At 33.6% G+C, this 17,145-nt stretch overlaps 1 protein-coding gene across 5 annotated transcripts in view; it reads left to right on the top strand.

Moving 5' to 3' along the window:
• Nucleotides 1-17,145, top strand: part of LOC111419830 (calcium voltage-gated channel subunit cacophony) — a 147,420-nt gene that overhangs the window by 97,191 nt on the left and 33,084 nt on the right. For 3 of the 5 annotated variants that reach the window (XM_071199453.1, XM_071199456.1, XM_071199454.1), the window contains exons 12-21: nt 1,687-1,899; nt 1,955-2,382; nt 2,443-2,858; nt 2,913-3,215; nt 3,268-3,528; nt 3,589-3,732; nt 8,973-9,174; nt 9,227-9,391; nt 9,899-10,009; nt 16,194-16,277. In XM_071199453.1, the coding sequence (XP_071055554.1) occupies nt 1,687-1,899; nt 1,955-2,382; nt 2,443-2,858; nt 2,913-3,215; nt 3,268-3,528; nt 3,589-3,732; nt 8,973-9,174; nt 9,227-9,391; nt 9,899-10,009; nt 16,194-16,277 (2,327 nt within the window). Of the gene's footprint in view, nt 1-1,686; nt 1,900-1,954; nt 2,383-2,442; nt 2,859-2,912; nt 3,216-3,267; nt 3,529-3,588; nt 3,733-8,972; nt 9,175-9,226; nt 9,392-9,898; nt 10,010-15,741; nt 15,853-16,193; nt 16,278-16,474; nt 16,505-17,145 lie in introns of all 5 variants that reach the window. The other 2 variants (XM_071199452.1, XM_071199455.1) reach the window with 1 other exon arrangement.

The raw sequence follows: 17,145 nt of genomic DNA, 5'->3' as shown, positions 1-17,145 counted from the left end.
GTTGGCGTTTAATCAAAAAATTTCTTACTGCAGGAAGTATTTACTCTATGATGAAACTGATTAACTGTTTTCTTTTGTGGGCGAACACACACTTAATTTTTTGTGAACATTTTAAGAACAGTTTGTTTATTTCTCCCGAATAATCTGAATCTCAAAACAAAAAATTCTAATAAAGTACTATTGACAAAAATAATAAACAATGGGTTTTATCAAAGTAGGCCAATGATTCCGAAAATTTACATATGGTCATAACTTTTCATTCTGAATAGACTTTCTTAGTAACATTGTACCATACTGTAAATAGAAAAGGTACTTGACCTGACACACAAGAAGTTTTCGCTTTAGTGTTAACACACCCTTGTTTTTTTAAATTTGAAAATATGTTCAAAATTAGTCTTTAACCAAGCAGGGCTGAACCCCAAAAGATGACAATTAATATAGAAAAAATTTTACATTTTATAAGAGTCGTTTCACCTATCCGGGGACACACTGTATGTATTAATTTAATTTTAAAGAATATAATGTTTAATGAACAACCTACATAAAGTTGATATTTAAAGCAATATTCAAAGTCAATTTCACACAAAAGTACATATATTCTAATTAATTTGATGCATCTACGATAATTTATAATTAAAGTCAATTATCTACAAAAATTGCATTTCAAAGCTGCATAAAATACGCGCGAAACACTTCAAACTCTTTAAAATTTACGATTCGCGCAAGCACCTTCACGACATGGGGGCACGACAAAGACAAAACATATATCATTCCGTCTGCTTTTGATGGAAACGCTCGCCACTCATTGCTTAGATAGGGAGTCAGTGATATAGGAGATAGTATATATATATGCTTAGATAGGGAGTCAGTGATATAGGAGATAGTATATATATGGTTTTATCCTACTCTCTCTCTCAAATAATAAACGGGTTCTCTCTAATATCGATATTTCAGTCGATAACCGCAGTTATCTATTTTATTTTAAAAATTTATCTCTCGTAAATAAGCATTGTTATTAAAGTTAATTTAGGAAAACCATTTTTTTGTTGTTACTCATAAAACGAGTTAATTTGATTTTGTATTAATTAAATGAATTTTTTGTCGAACCTGATTTTTTGAACCTGAACTTGCCCGAAACCCTGAGTTTTTAATAAGTCTCTTAAAATTAAAGAAACCCAAATTTATAGATTAATAACTTGTGTATAAAACATCACACAAGTAAAACAGCACAGTACCTAGCGTTTTTTGTTTTCGAGTTATTTTGATTTTAAGTGTTTAGCATTCCATTTAAAATAACGAAGTTGTGGTCTACTTCCGGTAGATCGGAGGTGGTGGCCATCTTGAAAATATTTTAGATTGAAAGTTTAGAATGAACAACCCATGCTACCAAAATTTCAAACCTCTACGAATAGTGGAACCTAAAAAAGTTCTAACGAACCAGTTACGTGAGACACCCTGTATTTATAACAAAATGTTGTCGAAAAAAATTATTTTTTACATTAAAATCTCGATATAACGGACTAATACTTACTAAAACTTTCTAGTTGAACTATTATTAACGCATCTGAGAGCAAAAGTGAAACCAGCAATATTATCGAGATTTTACTGTAATTATTGTAATTACATAATTGTGGTTTATTTAAGATTTTAAAGTATGCCGCATGGTGAAAATAGCTTTGTTGACAGGATTCGGGCGCTCGGGCTACCTCAAATCCAGGGTCCAAGGGCAAGGAGGTTGCGCCCGATTTTGGCGGGCCGAAAAGCGTTTAAGATTCGCCATAAGACACACTGTCAAAACTCAATGGTTTTATTGGTCAGTTATTGTCTTGGTTTTCTTCAACACAGTTTGCGTAGCCGCCGAATTTCACGGACAACCAGACTGGTTAACAGATTTTCTTTGTACGTTTCATTTCATTCCTCAACTTGATTAATTAAAAAAAAATTTTCTTTTTAGATTACGCTGAATACGCCTTTTTAGGTTTATTTATGATGGAAATGTTTATAAAAATGTACGCATTGGGTCCCCGAATTTATTTCGAATCGGCGTTCAATCGGTTCGATTGCGTGGTCATTTCCGGTTCGATTTTCGAGGTGATTTGGTCGGAGGTGAAAGGAGGTTCGTTCGGACTTTCCGTTTTGAGAGCTTTGCGACTCTTAAGAATCTTCAAAGTGACCAAATATTGGAGTTCGCTGAGAAATTTGGTGATTTCGCTGCTCAATTCCATGCGTTCCATCATCTCCTTGTTGTTCCTCCTTTTTCTTTTCATCTTAATCTTTGCACTTTTGGGCATGCAACTTTTCGGCGGGCAATTTAATTTTGAAAATGGGACACCTCCAACGAACTTTAACACGTTTCCGATCGCCCTTTTAACAGTGTTCCAGGTAAACATAAAGAAATTAAATAAAGTAAAATATTAAATAATTTTTTTTTAATTTTTTTAGATTTTAACAGGTGAAGATTGGAACGAAGTGATGTATTACGGTATTGAAGCTTCCGGAGGGCATAGATCCGGGATGATTTATTCGTTGTACTTTATCATTCTCATGTTGTTTGGAAATTATACATTATTAAACGTTTTCTTGGCTATCGCCGTTGATAACTTGGCCAACGCCCAAGAATTAACAGCGGCGGAGGAGGAGCAAGCGGAGGAAAATAGGGAAAAGCAAGCTTTAGAATTAGAGAAAGAAATGGAGGCTTTACAAAAAGAAGGGGGGGTCCCACCTTTACAAACACCTTCTAGTCCAGTTAGAAGTAGGAAAAAGAAAGACGATAAACCACCTGAAGAGGAAGAAGAAATAGTTGGACCCAAACCTATGCTGCCATACTCTAGCATGTTTATTTTATCACCAACTAATATGTAAATTAAATTCTTTATTTCCTTCACAATTTCTTTGCAAAATTTTCTTTTTAGTGTTAGAAGAGGTGCCCATTGGGTGGTAAATCTGCGTTACTTTGACTTTTTTATAATGATAGTGATCTGCCTTAGTTCGATAGCGTTAGCATGTGAAGACCCCGTCGATGAAAAAGCAGTTCGAAATAAATTCTTGAACAACATCGATTACGCTTTCACCGGAGTTTTTGCCGTTGAGATGTTGTTAAAAATCGTCGATTTGGGGGTTATTTTACACCCGGGTTCGTATCTTCGAGAATTTTGGAACATAATGGACGCAGTGGTCGTTATTTGCGCGTTGGTTTCAATGGGATTCGAACTAACGTAAGTTAAAACACTCACAAAGTACTCTTAATAATTTTGATTGCTATTTTAGGGGTGAATCGGCGGGTAGTAATTTATCAACTATAAAATCGCTGCGAGTGCTTCGAGTGCTTAGACCTTTAAAAACTATAAAACGAGTGCCGAAACTGAAAGCGGTGTTTGACTGTTTAGTGAACTCCTTGAAAAATGTGATAAACATCCTCATAGTGTACATATTATTCCAGTTTATATTTGCTGTGATCGCCGTACAATTGTTCAACGGGAAGTTTTTTCACTGCACTGACGAGAGTAAATTTACCGAATCTACCTGTCAGTAAGTTGCTCAAAATTTTTTGTAACAACCTTTTCACTATTAACCTTTAACATTTTTTAGGGGTCATTATTTCGTTTATGACGAAGAAAGCGATGTGCCACGAATCGAGAAAAGGGAATGGAAACCACAAAGTTTTCATTATGACAATGTCGCAATGGCCATGCTTACCTTATTTGCTGTACAAACAGGAGAAGGATGGCCTCAGTAAGTATACAAATTACGTATCAAATTTGCTCTCGTTATGGACTACATTAAAAAAAAACGGAACATTATAAAACTTCCACATAGATTTTTACCATAACAAGATCTCTCCCATATTTAACATTCGCCTGCTTTTCTTTGCGACATTTTGCCTTCCTTTCACGTCTTGTAAATAACATTTTGTGGATAATTGTTATTTATTACCGGTTGTCGTGGGTTTCTTATTTGTATTAGGATAAACATTTTTGCTGCACATTTTTGTTGGCTTATAGCTGTGAGTTACAATTTTCTGCCAAAATTGAGTTTCAGGATTGTTTTTGTAAACATGGAATTTTACACATCATGACCTCACGTGATCACGTCATGATGGCCAAACCATCTTCACGGAAAATTCATGTCGAGGTTATATAAACCACATGACTGTCCAAAAATTAAATAGTACCTGAGTCAGCATAAATAACTGGCATTTATTTTAAATTTACTTTCCCAACCATGATAATATCTAAAATTAAAAACCTCACTATGAGTGAATGTTGCCTCGTCAGTAAAAGTGTATAAGATATATTCAAAGATGTTTTAATTTCAAGCTTTAATTTGCAATAAAAATCATTACTTTAGTGCGTAAATAAAGCTTGCACGATTTGTTAAATGTTTTCATAAATCTCAATATGTGTTTGCTAACATCATCTTTAGCTTTGGTTTCGTTTTCTGCCAAAATAAGATAATATGAAAAGTTTCAAAGATGTTTTCTTAAATTCATTTCTGTAGTTTTGTAAGTAGAGCTTCTATGACTTTTTGAAAATCGTGATGTTTTAGTAAAAAATAATAAATTCTGAATAATATAGTCAACTTGCAAAGTCTACAAGTTTGATCCTCAGCTTGTCCAATGTGGCAAACAGCATAACATTGCTGTTATTGTGCTATCTAGTGGCTCTATCTAGTGAGCCATTATTATTATTGCTGCTGGGCTGAGGAGAGCAGCCCCTCTCGTTACCTCGACCTATAAGATCTATTGTAACTTTAGCCCTCCAAAGGTTTAGGGCAAATGCAGGTCCTTGATGAACCTCAATGTTGCTGTGACCTGGAACCCACCATAGGGTAACATCATTGCCCCGCGAGTTCTTTCAAGTTGCTGGTACACTCTCTGATCAATGTAGAGAATGCCTGAATTGCCTTTAAGGCGGCCCGACTGTCTGTGAAAATGTTTATGGATGCACCTTTTTGTCCCTTCTGTAGGTTCAAAACGGTGCAGAAGTTTACAGCAAGAACTTCTGCTTGGAAAATTGTTATGTCTGAGCTGAGAGGCAATTTGATGTGGCTATTTGGTCCACTCCGGATCTTACTGTCTTTGAAGCATCGGTGTACTAGGCTAGGGCTCCTTTTTTTAGTTGAGGCCCAATCATCCCTGCTTCTAAATATGACCTTATACAGCTGGTTGAAATTGTATTCTTTCGGTATAAGGTCTGTTTTAATTTAAATCAGGTGATTTAGACGTGGGTCCTTGAGGATCTCGAGGTGTCCTCTGAGATTACACTGCATCAGCTTGAGTGAAGAAACTGTTTTCAGTGATAAAGCTGCCTCCTTTTGTATATATAAATGGAGCGGTGTGAGACCGAGTAGGGCTTCCAAAGCAGCCGTCGGACAGGATCTCATTGCACCCGTTATGTTAAGACATGCTAAGCGCTGGATTTATGCCAGCTGTTGTTATGCTGTCTTATGTTTTGTTTTTGGCCACCAAATCAATGAGGCGTAGACGATCATGTGTCTGATTATTGCTACGTAGGCCCAATGAGCCATTCGTGGTTTGAGACCCCAGTTCCTTCCTAGAATAGGAAGTTCCTTATCTAAGTGTAGGTAGGCCTAGGTATTAGTTTCTGTTTTGAGGTTAATAGTTTTGTTTTCAAAGGAGGGTGCTTTTATTTGTAGCTTCCTTCTCCGAGTGAAGTTGACTATTTCGATTTTATTGGGGCCCATTGCTTCTACACCAATGCCCGGTTTCTCGTACATTATAATATCGAATAGATATCGGAGCAATAGTTATCGGATCGATATCTTTTAACGGCTTGGCCGGTTTCTCGTACGAAAATGCATGTAGATATCGAACCGATATTGCGCTGTTGATCGATAACTATGGCGATATCGGTCATTTGGGTTTCTGAAAGGGTCGATAGGAGATATCGGACCGATATCGGATCGATAACTATATCGCATGCAACAAGCACCGATATCGACTCGATAAGTGTGATTAATGACAGTGATGTGTGTTAAAAGATTGCAAATTTTGATTAAACTGTTCATCCAATGCTTGTTTCTTTACCATATTTGTAGATATTTTATTTCGTTTGATTTTCTATTACTGATTTTCGTTCCATAACTAATTCCACTAACAATTTTTTATCGAAAGAAGTAAAATTCTTCGTTCGTTTCGACATAGCGCGCGTATTATCAAACTAATCGTTTTCGAAAAAAGGGATAGCCCAAATTTTAACAGATATCTTTTATTGTACGTTAGTATAGTCCTTTGTAAATTATTTACTTATTTAAAAAAGGAAATAATTTAACTTAAATAATTAAGTTTTTAGTTTCTCTTTTTTGTTAATTGTTTTTTTTTACTAATCATTTTTGTTATTATTTGATGATTTTTGTTTGTTAATTTTTATTATTATTATCAATTCGTTATCAATTCCTTGTCTTAGCAACTTTTTATTTTTGTTTATGTACTGTGTGTTTTATTAGTGGATGCTTCGCTGGGCTTGTCCCGTTTGAATCCCAAGTGTAATAAACAAATAAATAAATTATTTTACGAACTATTTGTTCAAAATTTTCACCGCCACCTATCTACGGGAATAAACAAATAACCGATTTTTTGACAAAATCGTTCGATAACTATTGTATGCAATATCTATCGATCAGTTCGTACCAGAACACCAACAGCCGATATCGACCTGTCAAAAGATATCGATCCGATAACTATTGTTCCGGTATCCATGGTTATCGAACGATTTTGTCAAAAAATCGGTTACTTGTTTATTTCCGCCGATAGGTGCCGGTAAAAATTTTGAACAAACAGTTCGTAAAATTATTTATTTATTTAGTTATTACACTTGGGATGCAAACGGGACAAGCCCAGCGAAGCATCCACTACATTGTTTTGGTAATCCAAAAAAGAGAAACTAAAATTTTAATTATTTAAGTTAAATTATTTCTTTTTTTTAATAATTAAATAATTTAGAAAAGAAAAATAACGTTACTAACGTATAATAAAAGACATCTGTTGAAATTTGGGCTTTTCCTTTTTTCGAAAACGGTTAGTTTGATAATACGTGCGCTATGGAGAAACGATCGAAGAATTTTATTTCTTGCGATAAAAAATTGTTAGTGGAATTAGTTATGGAACGAAAATCAGTAATAGAAAATCAAACGAAATAAAATATCCACAAACATGGTAAAGAAACAAGCATGGGATGAACAGTTTAATCAAAATTCGCAATCTTTTAACACACATCACTGTCATTAATCACACTTATTGAGTCGATATCGGCTTGTTGCATGCGATATAGTTATCGATCCGATATCTCCTATCGATCCTTTCAGAAACCCAAATGACCGATATCGCCATAGTTATCGATCAACAGCGCGATATCGATTCGATATCGACATGCATTTTCGTACGAGAAACCGGCCACAAGTACTGGTGAGTAGTAAGGCTTTCTGCATTTGCTGAGTTATAATTGAATCATATTTACCTCGGATTGTGATTACCAGGTCATCAGCATATCCTTGTATCTTAAATCCGTTTTTAGTTAGGGTGTTCATCAAGTCATCAACTACCAGGCACCATAATAGAGGTAATAGCACTCCTCCTTGAGGACATCCTCTTAGCGCCTTTATAGTCAGCGACTCGCCTTCCAGACTGGCTGTGATCTGCCGACTTTTCAACTTGGCTAAACACCACTTGATTGTCGACGGATGTATGTGTTTTACGTTTAGAGCTTTCTCTATGGATTCATATGAGGTCTTATCAGGGCTATCTCTTTGGTTGCAATTGCCTCCTCTAAAGTGCTAGTCAAAGCATGGAGAGCGGTAATTGTTGATTTTGCTTTTTGGTAAGCATGTTGGCTAGGGTGGAGTGGATTAGTGACAAGCACTTCATTCCTAAGGTATTGATCGATTACCTTTTCCATCCCTTTGAGGAGAAATGAAGTTAGGCTAATTGGTCTGTATGCCTTGGAGTTTGAACGCCACCTTTACTTTCCTACATAGAGTGGATATATAGCTAAAGCTGTAGCTAGCTTTGTAGCAAGCCTTTTTGCAGAAAAATAGGCAGAAATCCATCTCCTCCAGGCGATTTTAGGGGCTTGAAATTAGATTGTTGGGTGTGAAAATGTTCCCAGCTATGCTGCTGAACCCTACCTGATGGACGGGTTATGTCCATTACGTCAGGGTCAGCATCTGCGTGTGGGCAGACTTTTAAGGAAGGAAAGTATGTACTCAGTAGGAGCTCCAACGACTCCTTAGCATCCTCAGTGTATTTACCATCTTGTTTGTATAGGTGGCCTAGATCAGAGTTGTGATCTTTTGCCAAGAGGCAGACGAGCAATTATAGGCGTATAATAATAATAAATAATCGTGAGCCATTCGTGGTTTAAAACCCCAGTTCTTTCCAAGTAGCCTGCGGTAGATCTGATTTGCCATGATGGTCTTTTTCTTTGATTATGTGGGAGTTCCAGTTTAATTTACTGTCGAATATTACCCCTAAGTATTTGACTTATGTTTTGAGGTTGATAGTTCTGCCTTCAATGCGGGATGCTCTCAATTGTAGCTTTTTTTCCGAGTGAAAGGGACTATTTCTACTTTGTTTGAATTAATGCTGAGCCCATTGCTTCTGCACCAAGGGCTAATAAGTAGTGGGTCATTCTGCATTGGGTTATCATTGTGTCATATTTATCTCGGATTGTGATTACCAGGTCATCAAGCATCATAGGATCGGGGACTTCCTCTAATTGTCTTTATTGTTCAAGACTGATTGTGATCTGCCGACTTTTGGCCTTTTTTCTGGCTATTTATGAACGTAAATAGGGATCATACTGATTATGGAGAGCAGTAATTGTTGATTTTGCTTTCTGATGAGTATGTTGGCTTGGATGGAGTGGATTGGTAACAAGCACTCCATTTCTAAGGTGATCAATACCTTAGAAATGGAAATTATTTATCTAGATTAATTTATTTTTGTATTAATTTAGGGTGTTGCAAAATTCGATGGCTGCCACATACGAAGATCGAGGACCGATTCAAAACTTTCGAATAGAAATGTCCATTTTCTACATCGTTTACTTCATAGTGTTCCCGTTCTTCTTTGTAAATATATTCGTTGCCTTGATCATCATCACGTTCCAAGAGCAAGGCGAAGCTGAGTTGCAAAGTGGAGAAATCGATAAAAATCAGGTAAAAATTGAATTCAATAATTTTAATTAATTAATTAATTATTTTTTTTTAGAAATCTTGTATAGATTTTACGATACAAGCTCGTCCATTGGAACGATACATGCCAAACAAACGCAACAGCTTTAAGTACAAGATTTGGAGGGTCGTCGTTTCGACGCCCTTCGAATATTTCATTATGATGTTGATCGTTTTCAACACACTTTTGCTTATGATGAAGGTACGTTTAATTTTTTGATTTTTTTTTTGATTTCTCGGTTAATATAACAGAAATAATTTTTTTAATATCCCAAATAGTTCTTTAAAAAACGATTTTGTTTGTTATGACGAGAAAAAAGTCGGCAGCGGATGATGTTTTAGCAACCACACTGAAATAAAGACGCACACGTCCGCACATGATGTTGCCAAATACACTATCGATATAATTACAATTCACACTTTACACGATTAAATTATTTTTATTTTTTTTTGTTATTAATCCCTCTAAGTATATTGGTCAAAAATTAAAAATGAATAAATTGTGTTTAGGATGAAATTGTGAGAACACTAAATTAAATTATTTGGTGTTGGAGAACACAACAGCATGTTCGTCACTGTTCGTCACCATTTTAGTCTGTATAAAATCTTCCTTAATCCTCGAAATTTTCCCTATAATTTTTTTATTTTCAAAATAAAAACTATTTTTGTATAAAAAAAAACAAAAAAAATACCCTGTATATGTTAACAGCATGATGGTCAAACAGACATGTTCAGCGCTATTCTTAAGTATCTCAACTGGGGATTTACCAGTATGTTCACAGTGGAATGTGTGCTCAAGATCATTGCATTTGGCGTCAGGGTAAGAACACGTAGTGATTTTCTCATAATATCTCTCATTATTACAAAGTAATCTATAAAAGAAACTGCAAATAACGGCGAATTTCGTTGATTAGAAATGTTGAATGGACTTTAATTTTCATAAATCAAAAGTTTTAATAAATAGTCCTTTCAGCTCGTCTAATTTACGAGGTATGTAAATGACGTAATAAGACTGATCTTTTTTATTTAAAAAAATAGAATTACAATTCAATTCAATATTGTCTCCCTCAAAATAATTTCCTTCTGAAATTACACAGCGCTGGAGACGCTTCAGCTTCAGTTGGACGGTTACAATGTTTTCGAATGTCCCAAAATGAGTTATCTTGAGGTTATTTTTCAATCTCGGGAAGAAGAAAAAGTCACAAGGACTCAATTCAGACGAATAAGGGGTTCGGAATGTTTTTACTGCCCAAAAACTCGTTTATTGAAATTGACCAGTTGTTCTTGATGTTTCATCTCGCACGAGTGACCCTTTTTTGAAGTTTTTCAAGAACTTCTCGGTAAAAGTGTGTTAGAATAATTTAGTTGATAATTATTTTGATCAACGTTTATTTTATAATAAGTATTTAGATCACTTTACCTGTTGACAATTTACATGTTGTAAGCATAGTGATATAAAAAAGTAGTTGTTGTTGTTTACGATTTTGTCATATACAAGATGTACAAGATTCTGCTTTAAAATTGGCAAAAATAAAATTCCCGCAAAAGCCATAAAGTAGTTTAATTATTCAAGAAAGTCCATCAGGTTATGGGCCCATATCGCGGGTTATAAAGATTGAAATACTTATATAATATATAATAAGGAGATATAACAGAAAGATATCAAGGTGGAAAGCGGAAAGCATATGGGTCAAATAAAGCTATTATCTAACAACAATTATCAGACATGGAAATTTCGAGTTGAGATGTTGTTAATTCGGGAAAATCTTTGGGAAGTTGTTACAAATGAAGCACCAACTCCAAAAGAAGATATGTGGGACCTTACAGATAAAAAGGCTCGAGCAACAATTGGATTATTAGTGGATGATACCCAACTGAAGCTTATAAAAGGAAAACCAACGGCGAAAGAAATGTGGTTGTCATTAAAAAACTTCCATGAAAAGTCTACATTAGGAGTGACAACCAGACTACTCAAAAAGTTATGTAAAAGGGAACTCTCAAAAGATGGTGACATGGAGATTCACATAAGGGAAATGGAGGAACTGCTGGACATATTTTTCCTGAAGAAATGATTGTTATATTTTATTTACAAAGTTTGCCAGCTAGTTATGATCATCTTATAATTGCATTAGAAAACAGAACGGACACGTTGACAGCGGAATTTGTGAAATAAAGACTTCTGGAAGAGTATGAAAAACGAAAAAATCGGGACGTCGACGAAACTTCAAAGGCCATGAAGACACTGCAGTATTCTAGCGGTATAGAGAAGAAAAATATTGAATGTTTCTTTTGCAAGAAAAAAGGACACATGAAGAAAGATTGTCGAAAGTATATAACTTGGTTGAAGAAACACAAATCCAAGATAGCAGAAGACAAGAAAGAAAATTCAGACAATGAAAAGGAAGAGTATTTGAGTTATATAGCGAAGGAAATTACCATAATTCATCATTGCAATAAATCCAACACTATAACAGGACAGCGAGACGACCAAATGTGGTACATAGATTCTGGAGCAACGGCCCACATGTGTAACAATCCAGAATTATTAGAACATATTAATAAAAACAATGTTTTATATGTACCGAATTTAGATAGCAATTTAATTTCAGTTAGTAATCTAGTAAGTAAAGGGTTAGAAGTTATATTTAATGAAAAGGGAGGTTTTGTTAAATGTAAGGATAATATAATAATGAAATTTAATAAGTTAGGTAAACTATTTGTGTTAGATTTCGGTGAAAAAACATATAAAATATCATTGCCAATAATTAAAAGATGCGTACATGAATGGCATAAGGTTTTAGCCCACCGAAATTTCACTGATATAAAGAAATTACAGTTATTATATCCTGAAAAGATTAATATTACAAGTTGTAACTGTTCAGATTTATGTGAAGAATGTTTAAGAGCAAAGATGATGCGACAGTTATTTATTAAAAGTAATAAAACCGAAAAAACAAATCCGATAGATTTACTTCATTCAGACGTTTGTGGTCCAATAGAAGTTGTAACGAATCAAGGTTATAAATACATACTCAGTTTAATTGATGATTGTACAGACTATACAACTGTTTACTTAATAAAGGAAAATAGTGATGTAGCAAACATAATTAAAGAACATATTAGTATGTTGGAAAATATATTTAACAGAAAACCAAAAATAATACGAAGTGATAGAGGCGGAGAATATATGTCTAAATCAGACATCTTGTCCTCGAACACCTCAACAGAACGGTAAAGCAGAAAGAAAGAATAGAACCTTAATGGAAGCTGTTAGATGCTTACTTATTCAATCAAAGTTAGATAAGTGTTATTGGGGTGAAGCAGTTAAAACTGCTTGTTATATTTTGAACAGAATAATTTCAAATAATAATAAAACACCGTATGAACAGTGGTATAATCAAATGCCAACATATAATGATATGATTTCATTCGGAAGTACAGTTTATTATTATAATGATCATGTAGACAGACGAAAACTTGATGATAGAGGAGAAAAAGGTATTTTTATTGGATATGAAGAAAACACAAAGGGTTACAGAATACTTGTTAATAACAGAAACGTAAAAATTACGAGAAATATAATTTTAGCCGACGAAAAATGTAATAAACCAAAGATAACCGTTGAAAAACCTTGTAATGAAAAGAATATAATTATGATAAATCTGAAAAATATTTCGAATTCAAACAAATTTGAATGAAGAGGTACAAAAAGAAAAACAACAAACCGAAGAGGAACATAGATACCCAACAAGGAAAAATAGAGGTATTCCACCTAAGAGATTTATTGAAAGTGTAAATTATGCAGAAAATATATTCGAAGATGATCCAAAAACCTACGAAGAAGCGATAAATTCAAAGAATAAAGATAAATGGGTACAGGCTATGAATGAGGAAATGGCAGCTTTTCAGAAAAATAACACATGGATTTTAATGGAATTGCCAAAAGGAAAAACAGCTATTGGTACAAAATGGGTGTATAAACGTAAAACTAACGAAAGTGGAGTTAAAGAACGTTTCAGAGCACGATTGGTAGCACAAGGTTGTTCACAAAAATACGGAATTGATTATGATTATGATTGATTATGTAAAAACGCTTCTTGAATTAGCTAGTAAAAAGAGTTTACAGGTAAGACATTATGACGTTGAAACAGCATATTTAAATGGAGACTTAAAACACGAAGTATATTTAAAACCACCGCTTGGTTTAAATACAACTAAAGTTTGCAAGTTGTTAAAAAATTTGTATGGATTAAAACAAGGTGCTAACGAATGGTTTAAAAAATTACAGAAAATTTTGATTGAAAATAATTTTAAACAAAGCGAAAATGATCATTGTTTATATTTTCAAGAAGTTAATGAAGATATGTTATACTTAGCTATCTATGTAGATGATATATGTTGTGTAGCAAAATTTGATAAAACTTGATAATATGGAGCGAGCACTAAATAATTATTTCAAAATTAAATTGTTAGGAGAAATTACAGAATTTCTAGGTGTTCAAATAGAAAGAGATGGTCAGCATTTTCAACTACATCAAAGAAAATATATATCAAGAAAATTAAAAGAATTTGGCTTAGAAGACGCTAAGAATAGTGATATACCAATGAACACAGGATATAGAAAAGATGATTTAACCGGAAGCGAAAAATTTGACGAAAAACAGTACAGAAGTGCAATTGGAGCTTTACTGTATATTGTAAATAATACTCGACCAGATATTTCTGCTTCAGTATCTATTTTAGCACAGAAAGTGACGAATCCAATGAAAAGGGATTGGATAGAAGTGCAACGAGTATTTAGATATTTGAAAAATACCATTGATTTACAATTACAAATAAAATCAAGCCCAGATCAATCAACGGATCACCTAATTGCATATGTGGATGCGGATTGGGGATCGAATTTAATTGATAGGAAATCAAATAGTGGATATTGTGTGTTCTTAAATGGCAATTTAATAACTTGGAGCAGCACAAAACAAAAATGCGTAAGCTTATCGTCTACTGAGGCGGAATATGTTGCGGTAACTGAATTAACTACAGAGCTTGAATGGTACACGAGATTATTATCAGAAATAGGCGTTAATGTAACACCGATAATCTTCGAGGATAATCAAAGTTGCATAAAACTTACCAAAAATGACCAGTTAAAGAAAAGAACTAAGCACATAGATACGAAATACCATTATATAAGGGATTTAGTAAATAAAAATAAAATAAATATAAAATATTTACCTACTGAAGATATGATAGCTGATATACTGACTAAACCGTTAGATAAAATAAAACTTAGGAAGTTTAGGATTAATTTAACTAGAATATTCATTATAAACGTTGAGGGAGGGTGTTAGAATAATTTAGTTGATAATTATTTTGATCAACGTTTATTTTATAATAAGTATTTAGATGTTGACAATTTACATGTTGTAAGCATAGTGATATAAAAAAGTAGTTGTTGTTGTTTACGATTTTGTCATATACGAGACTCTGCTTTAAAATTGGCAAAAATAAAATTCCCGCAAAAGCCATAAAGTCGTTTAATTATTCAAGAAAGTCCATCAAAGTGTTGATTAACCGTTTGGCCTTGAAGCACAAACTGTTTGGAGCTTTGTTTTCGGGTCGTACTTAAACACCCAAGACTCGTCTCCAGTAATGATACGTTCCAGAAAATTGGGATCATTTTCAATCAATTTCAAAAAGTCAATTTTTTGGCAAAATCTGCGTAGATTTTTCTCATCCCCAATTCATTGGCCAAAATCTGATGAATCGTTGGTGTAAGTCAAATTCAACAAAATTCCAGATTCTGTCGACATTTTCATCGGTTCTTGAAGATCATCTACAATCTAGTCTTCCTTCTGAAAATGCCTTAAACCACCGAAAAGCCTGGGCCCTTGACAAAACACTGTCTCCGTAGCCCTGCTGAAGTTTTGCAAAAGTTTCCGTTGCGCTGTGTTCAAGTCTGAAACAAAATCTGATAGCATATTGTAAAATTAAAAAAAGGCGTATCATTCACCTGCCATTCCTCCAAGTTCTGCATCCCAAGTGTTGCCAGATCGAACGCTACGTTGCCAGTCTCATTACTTAATTTATATACCTCATAAAACTCCTTTTTCCTAAAAAGTCCCTCAAACAAAATTTTTTCTTCTCTTAATTTCTTGTAATTTTTTTCAAAAAAAGCTGCATGTTGCATGGCAAAACTAGTTGCAAAAATTGCATGCGGGTCACGATTTTTTAGAATTTAGCACCTCAACACTTCACATTGTTTAGTTTTCCAAAAAAGAAAAAAATAATAAATTTCAAAAAACACCTAAATCACCACGTGCTTTAGAGCGCAAATAACTCACCTCACAGACCCACGACACTATCAAAGTACAAGAAAAACATAAAGCCACCGTTCGAAGACAAAGAAAAGAAAACGTTGTCGACTTTTTGTTTCTCGTAAAAGAAAAAATACAATATAAAAGAAAATAAAAAAAAAATACCTAAATAAAAATGAAAAGGTAGGCACGCGCTTTTTAGAGCTGCAGCTACAATCTTGTAAGTTGTTTGTAGTATCATGAGTCACCGCCATTTTTGTCCGACGTCTTGGCGGCAATGAACATATTGTTCACGTTTCTCTTCCTCTGCGAAACCGTGTTGAAACTCATCGCATTCGGTATTAAGGTAAAAAAAAGATTAAATGTCTAAATGTATCTGTAATGTCTTTGCATATTTTTGTGTGTACATTTTTTTTTCTGTAATCAGCACCCAAATCAAATTTTAATATAAAATTATATATATAAAATTGCCGATTTCAGGAAAAATACATTATTCGATGTGCTTTTAACACTGCTTTGACACAATCCTAATCTTAAGTCCCTTTTTCTTCTTGCATTATAATATATATAAAGTAATAATTAGCATGTTTTTCCAATTTCCCTCACTTCTTCACGTAGTTAGATAAAATTCGTTGGATGTTTAAATCTTTTTTTGAATTTTTGCTGATTAATTTGATTATGTTGCAGAATTTCTTCAAAGAACCTTGGAACATTTTTGATTTCGTCACGGTGATTGGAAGTATCGTGGATGCTTTGGTCGTCGAATTTGGCGTAAGTCTTTCTTTATATTTAATTAAAATTAACAATAAAAAAAAAATGGCTTTACTATTTCGCCATTTTTTAAATTAATTGTAATTAATCGTGATTAATGGTTAAGTTTTTTTATCTCAACACAAAATAACACGACTCTTTTTTCGTTTTTTATAACCGTTTCTTCTGTTTTTGATTTGTATTTGATCGATTAAAAGGAAAGAGCGGCTAACGTTTCCAAGGAAAGAGTAAGTATTTCTCACACTGCAAACTTAGTTAATTACCTCGATTAAAAAAATTTCTTCCGCAAGAAAATAAATGAGATTTTAAAATTAAATCGAAGAAATTGTTTTAAGTTTGAGGTTGTAGTAGCAAAAAAATTTGGTCACTTTATTTTTAAATTGCATGATATAGTGTGTATATAAAAAATATTTGGCCCCTTAGTATCAATTTTTGTCCGTTGACAATCGTGAAGGCAGAATTAAAAGAATTATTAGGTGAAGCTATTTTATTTTGATTTTTTTTGCTCGATTTTTAGCACTATCACATATCACATTTTTAACACGTTTTATTAGAAACTAATTGGGCTCTTAACATTACATTTTTCTCTAAATCTTCAAATTTATGATTTATATAATGTTTTTAAGGATGTACATAATAATCTATAGTATTTTAATGTAAAATGATCGATTTTGGATCATTAAGACACCTGAAGATGAAAAAAGTTTTTCGAAACCGGTAATTTTTTAACTTATTGAGTTAAATAGTTTTCTGCATACTTCACCGTGTTTTTATCTTATTGCGTTATTGACTCTCATCGTCTATTACCTGATATTAATACTTAATGATTTAAATGAGTCTCAATTCCTGAAAACATTGACTACGAATA

Source organism: Onthophagus taurus, chromosome 10 (assembly GCF_036711975.1).
Source record: "Onthophagus taurus isolate NC chromosome 10, IU_Otau_3.0, whole genome shotgun sequence".
NCBI classification, from domain to species: domain Eukaryota; kingdom Metazoa; phylum Arthropoda; class Insecta; order Coleoptera; family Scarabaeidae; genus Onthophagus; species Onthophagus taurus.
The sequence above is the reverse complement of the archived record's forward strand: the minus strand, read 5'-3'. Positions and strand labels throughout refer to the sequence as shown.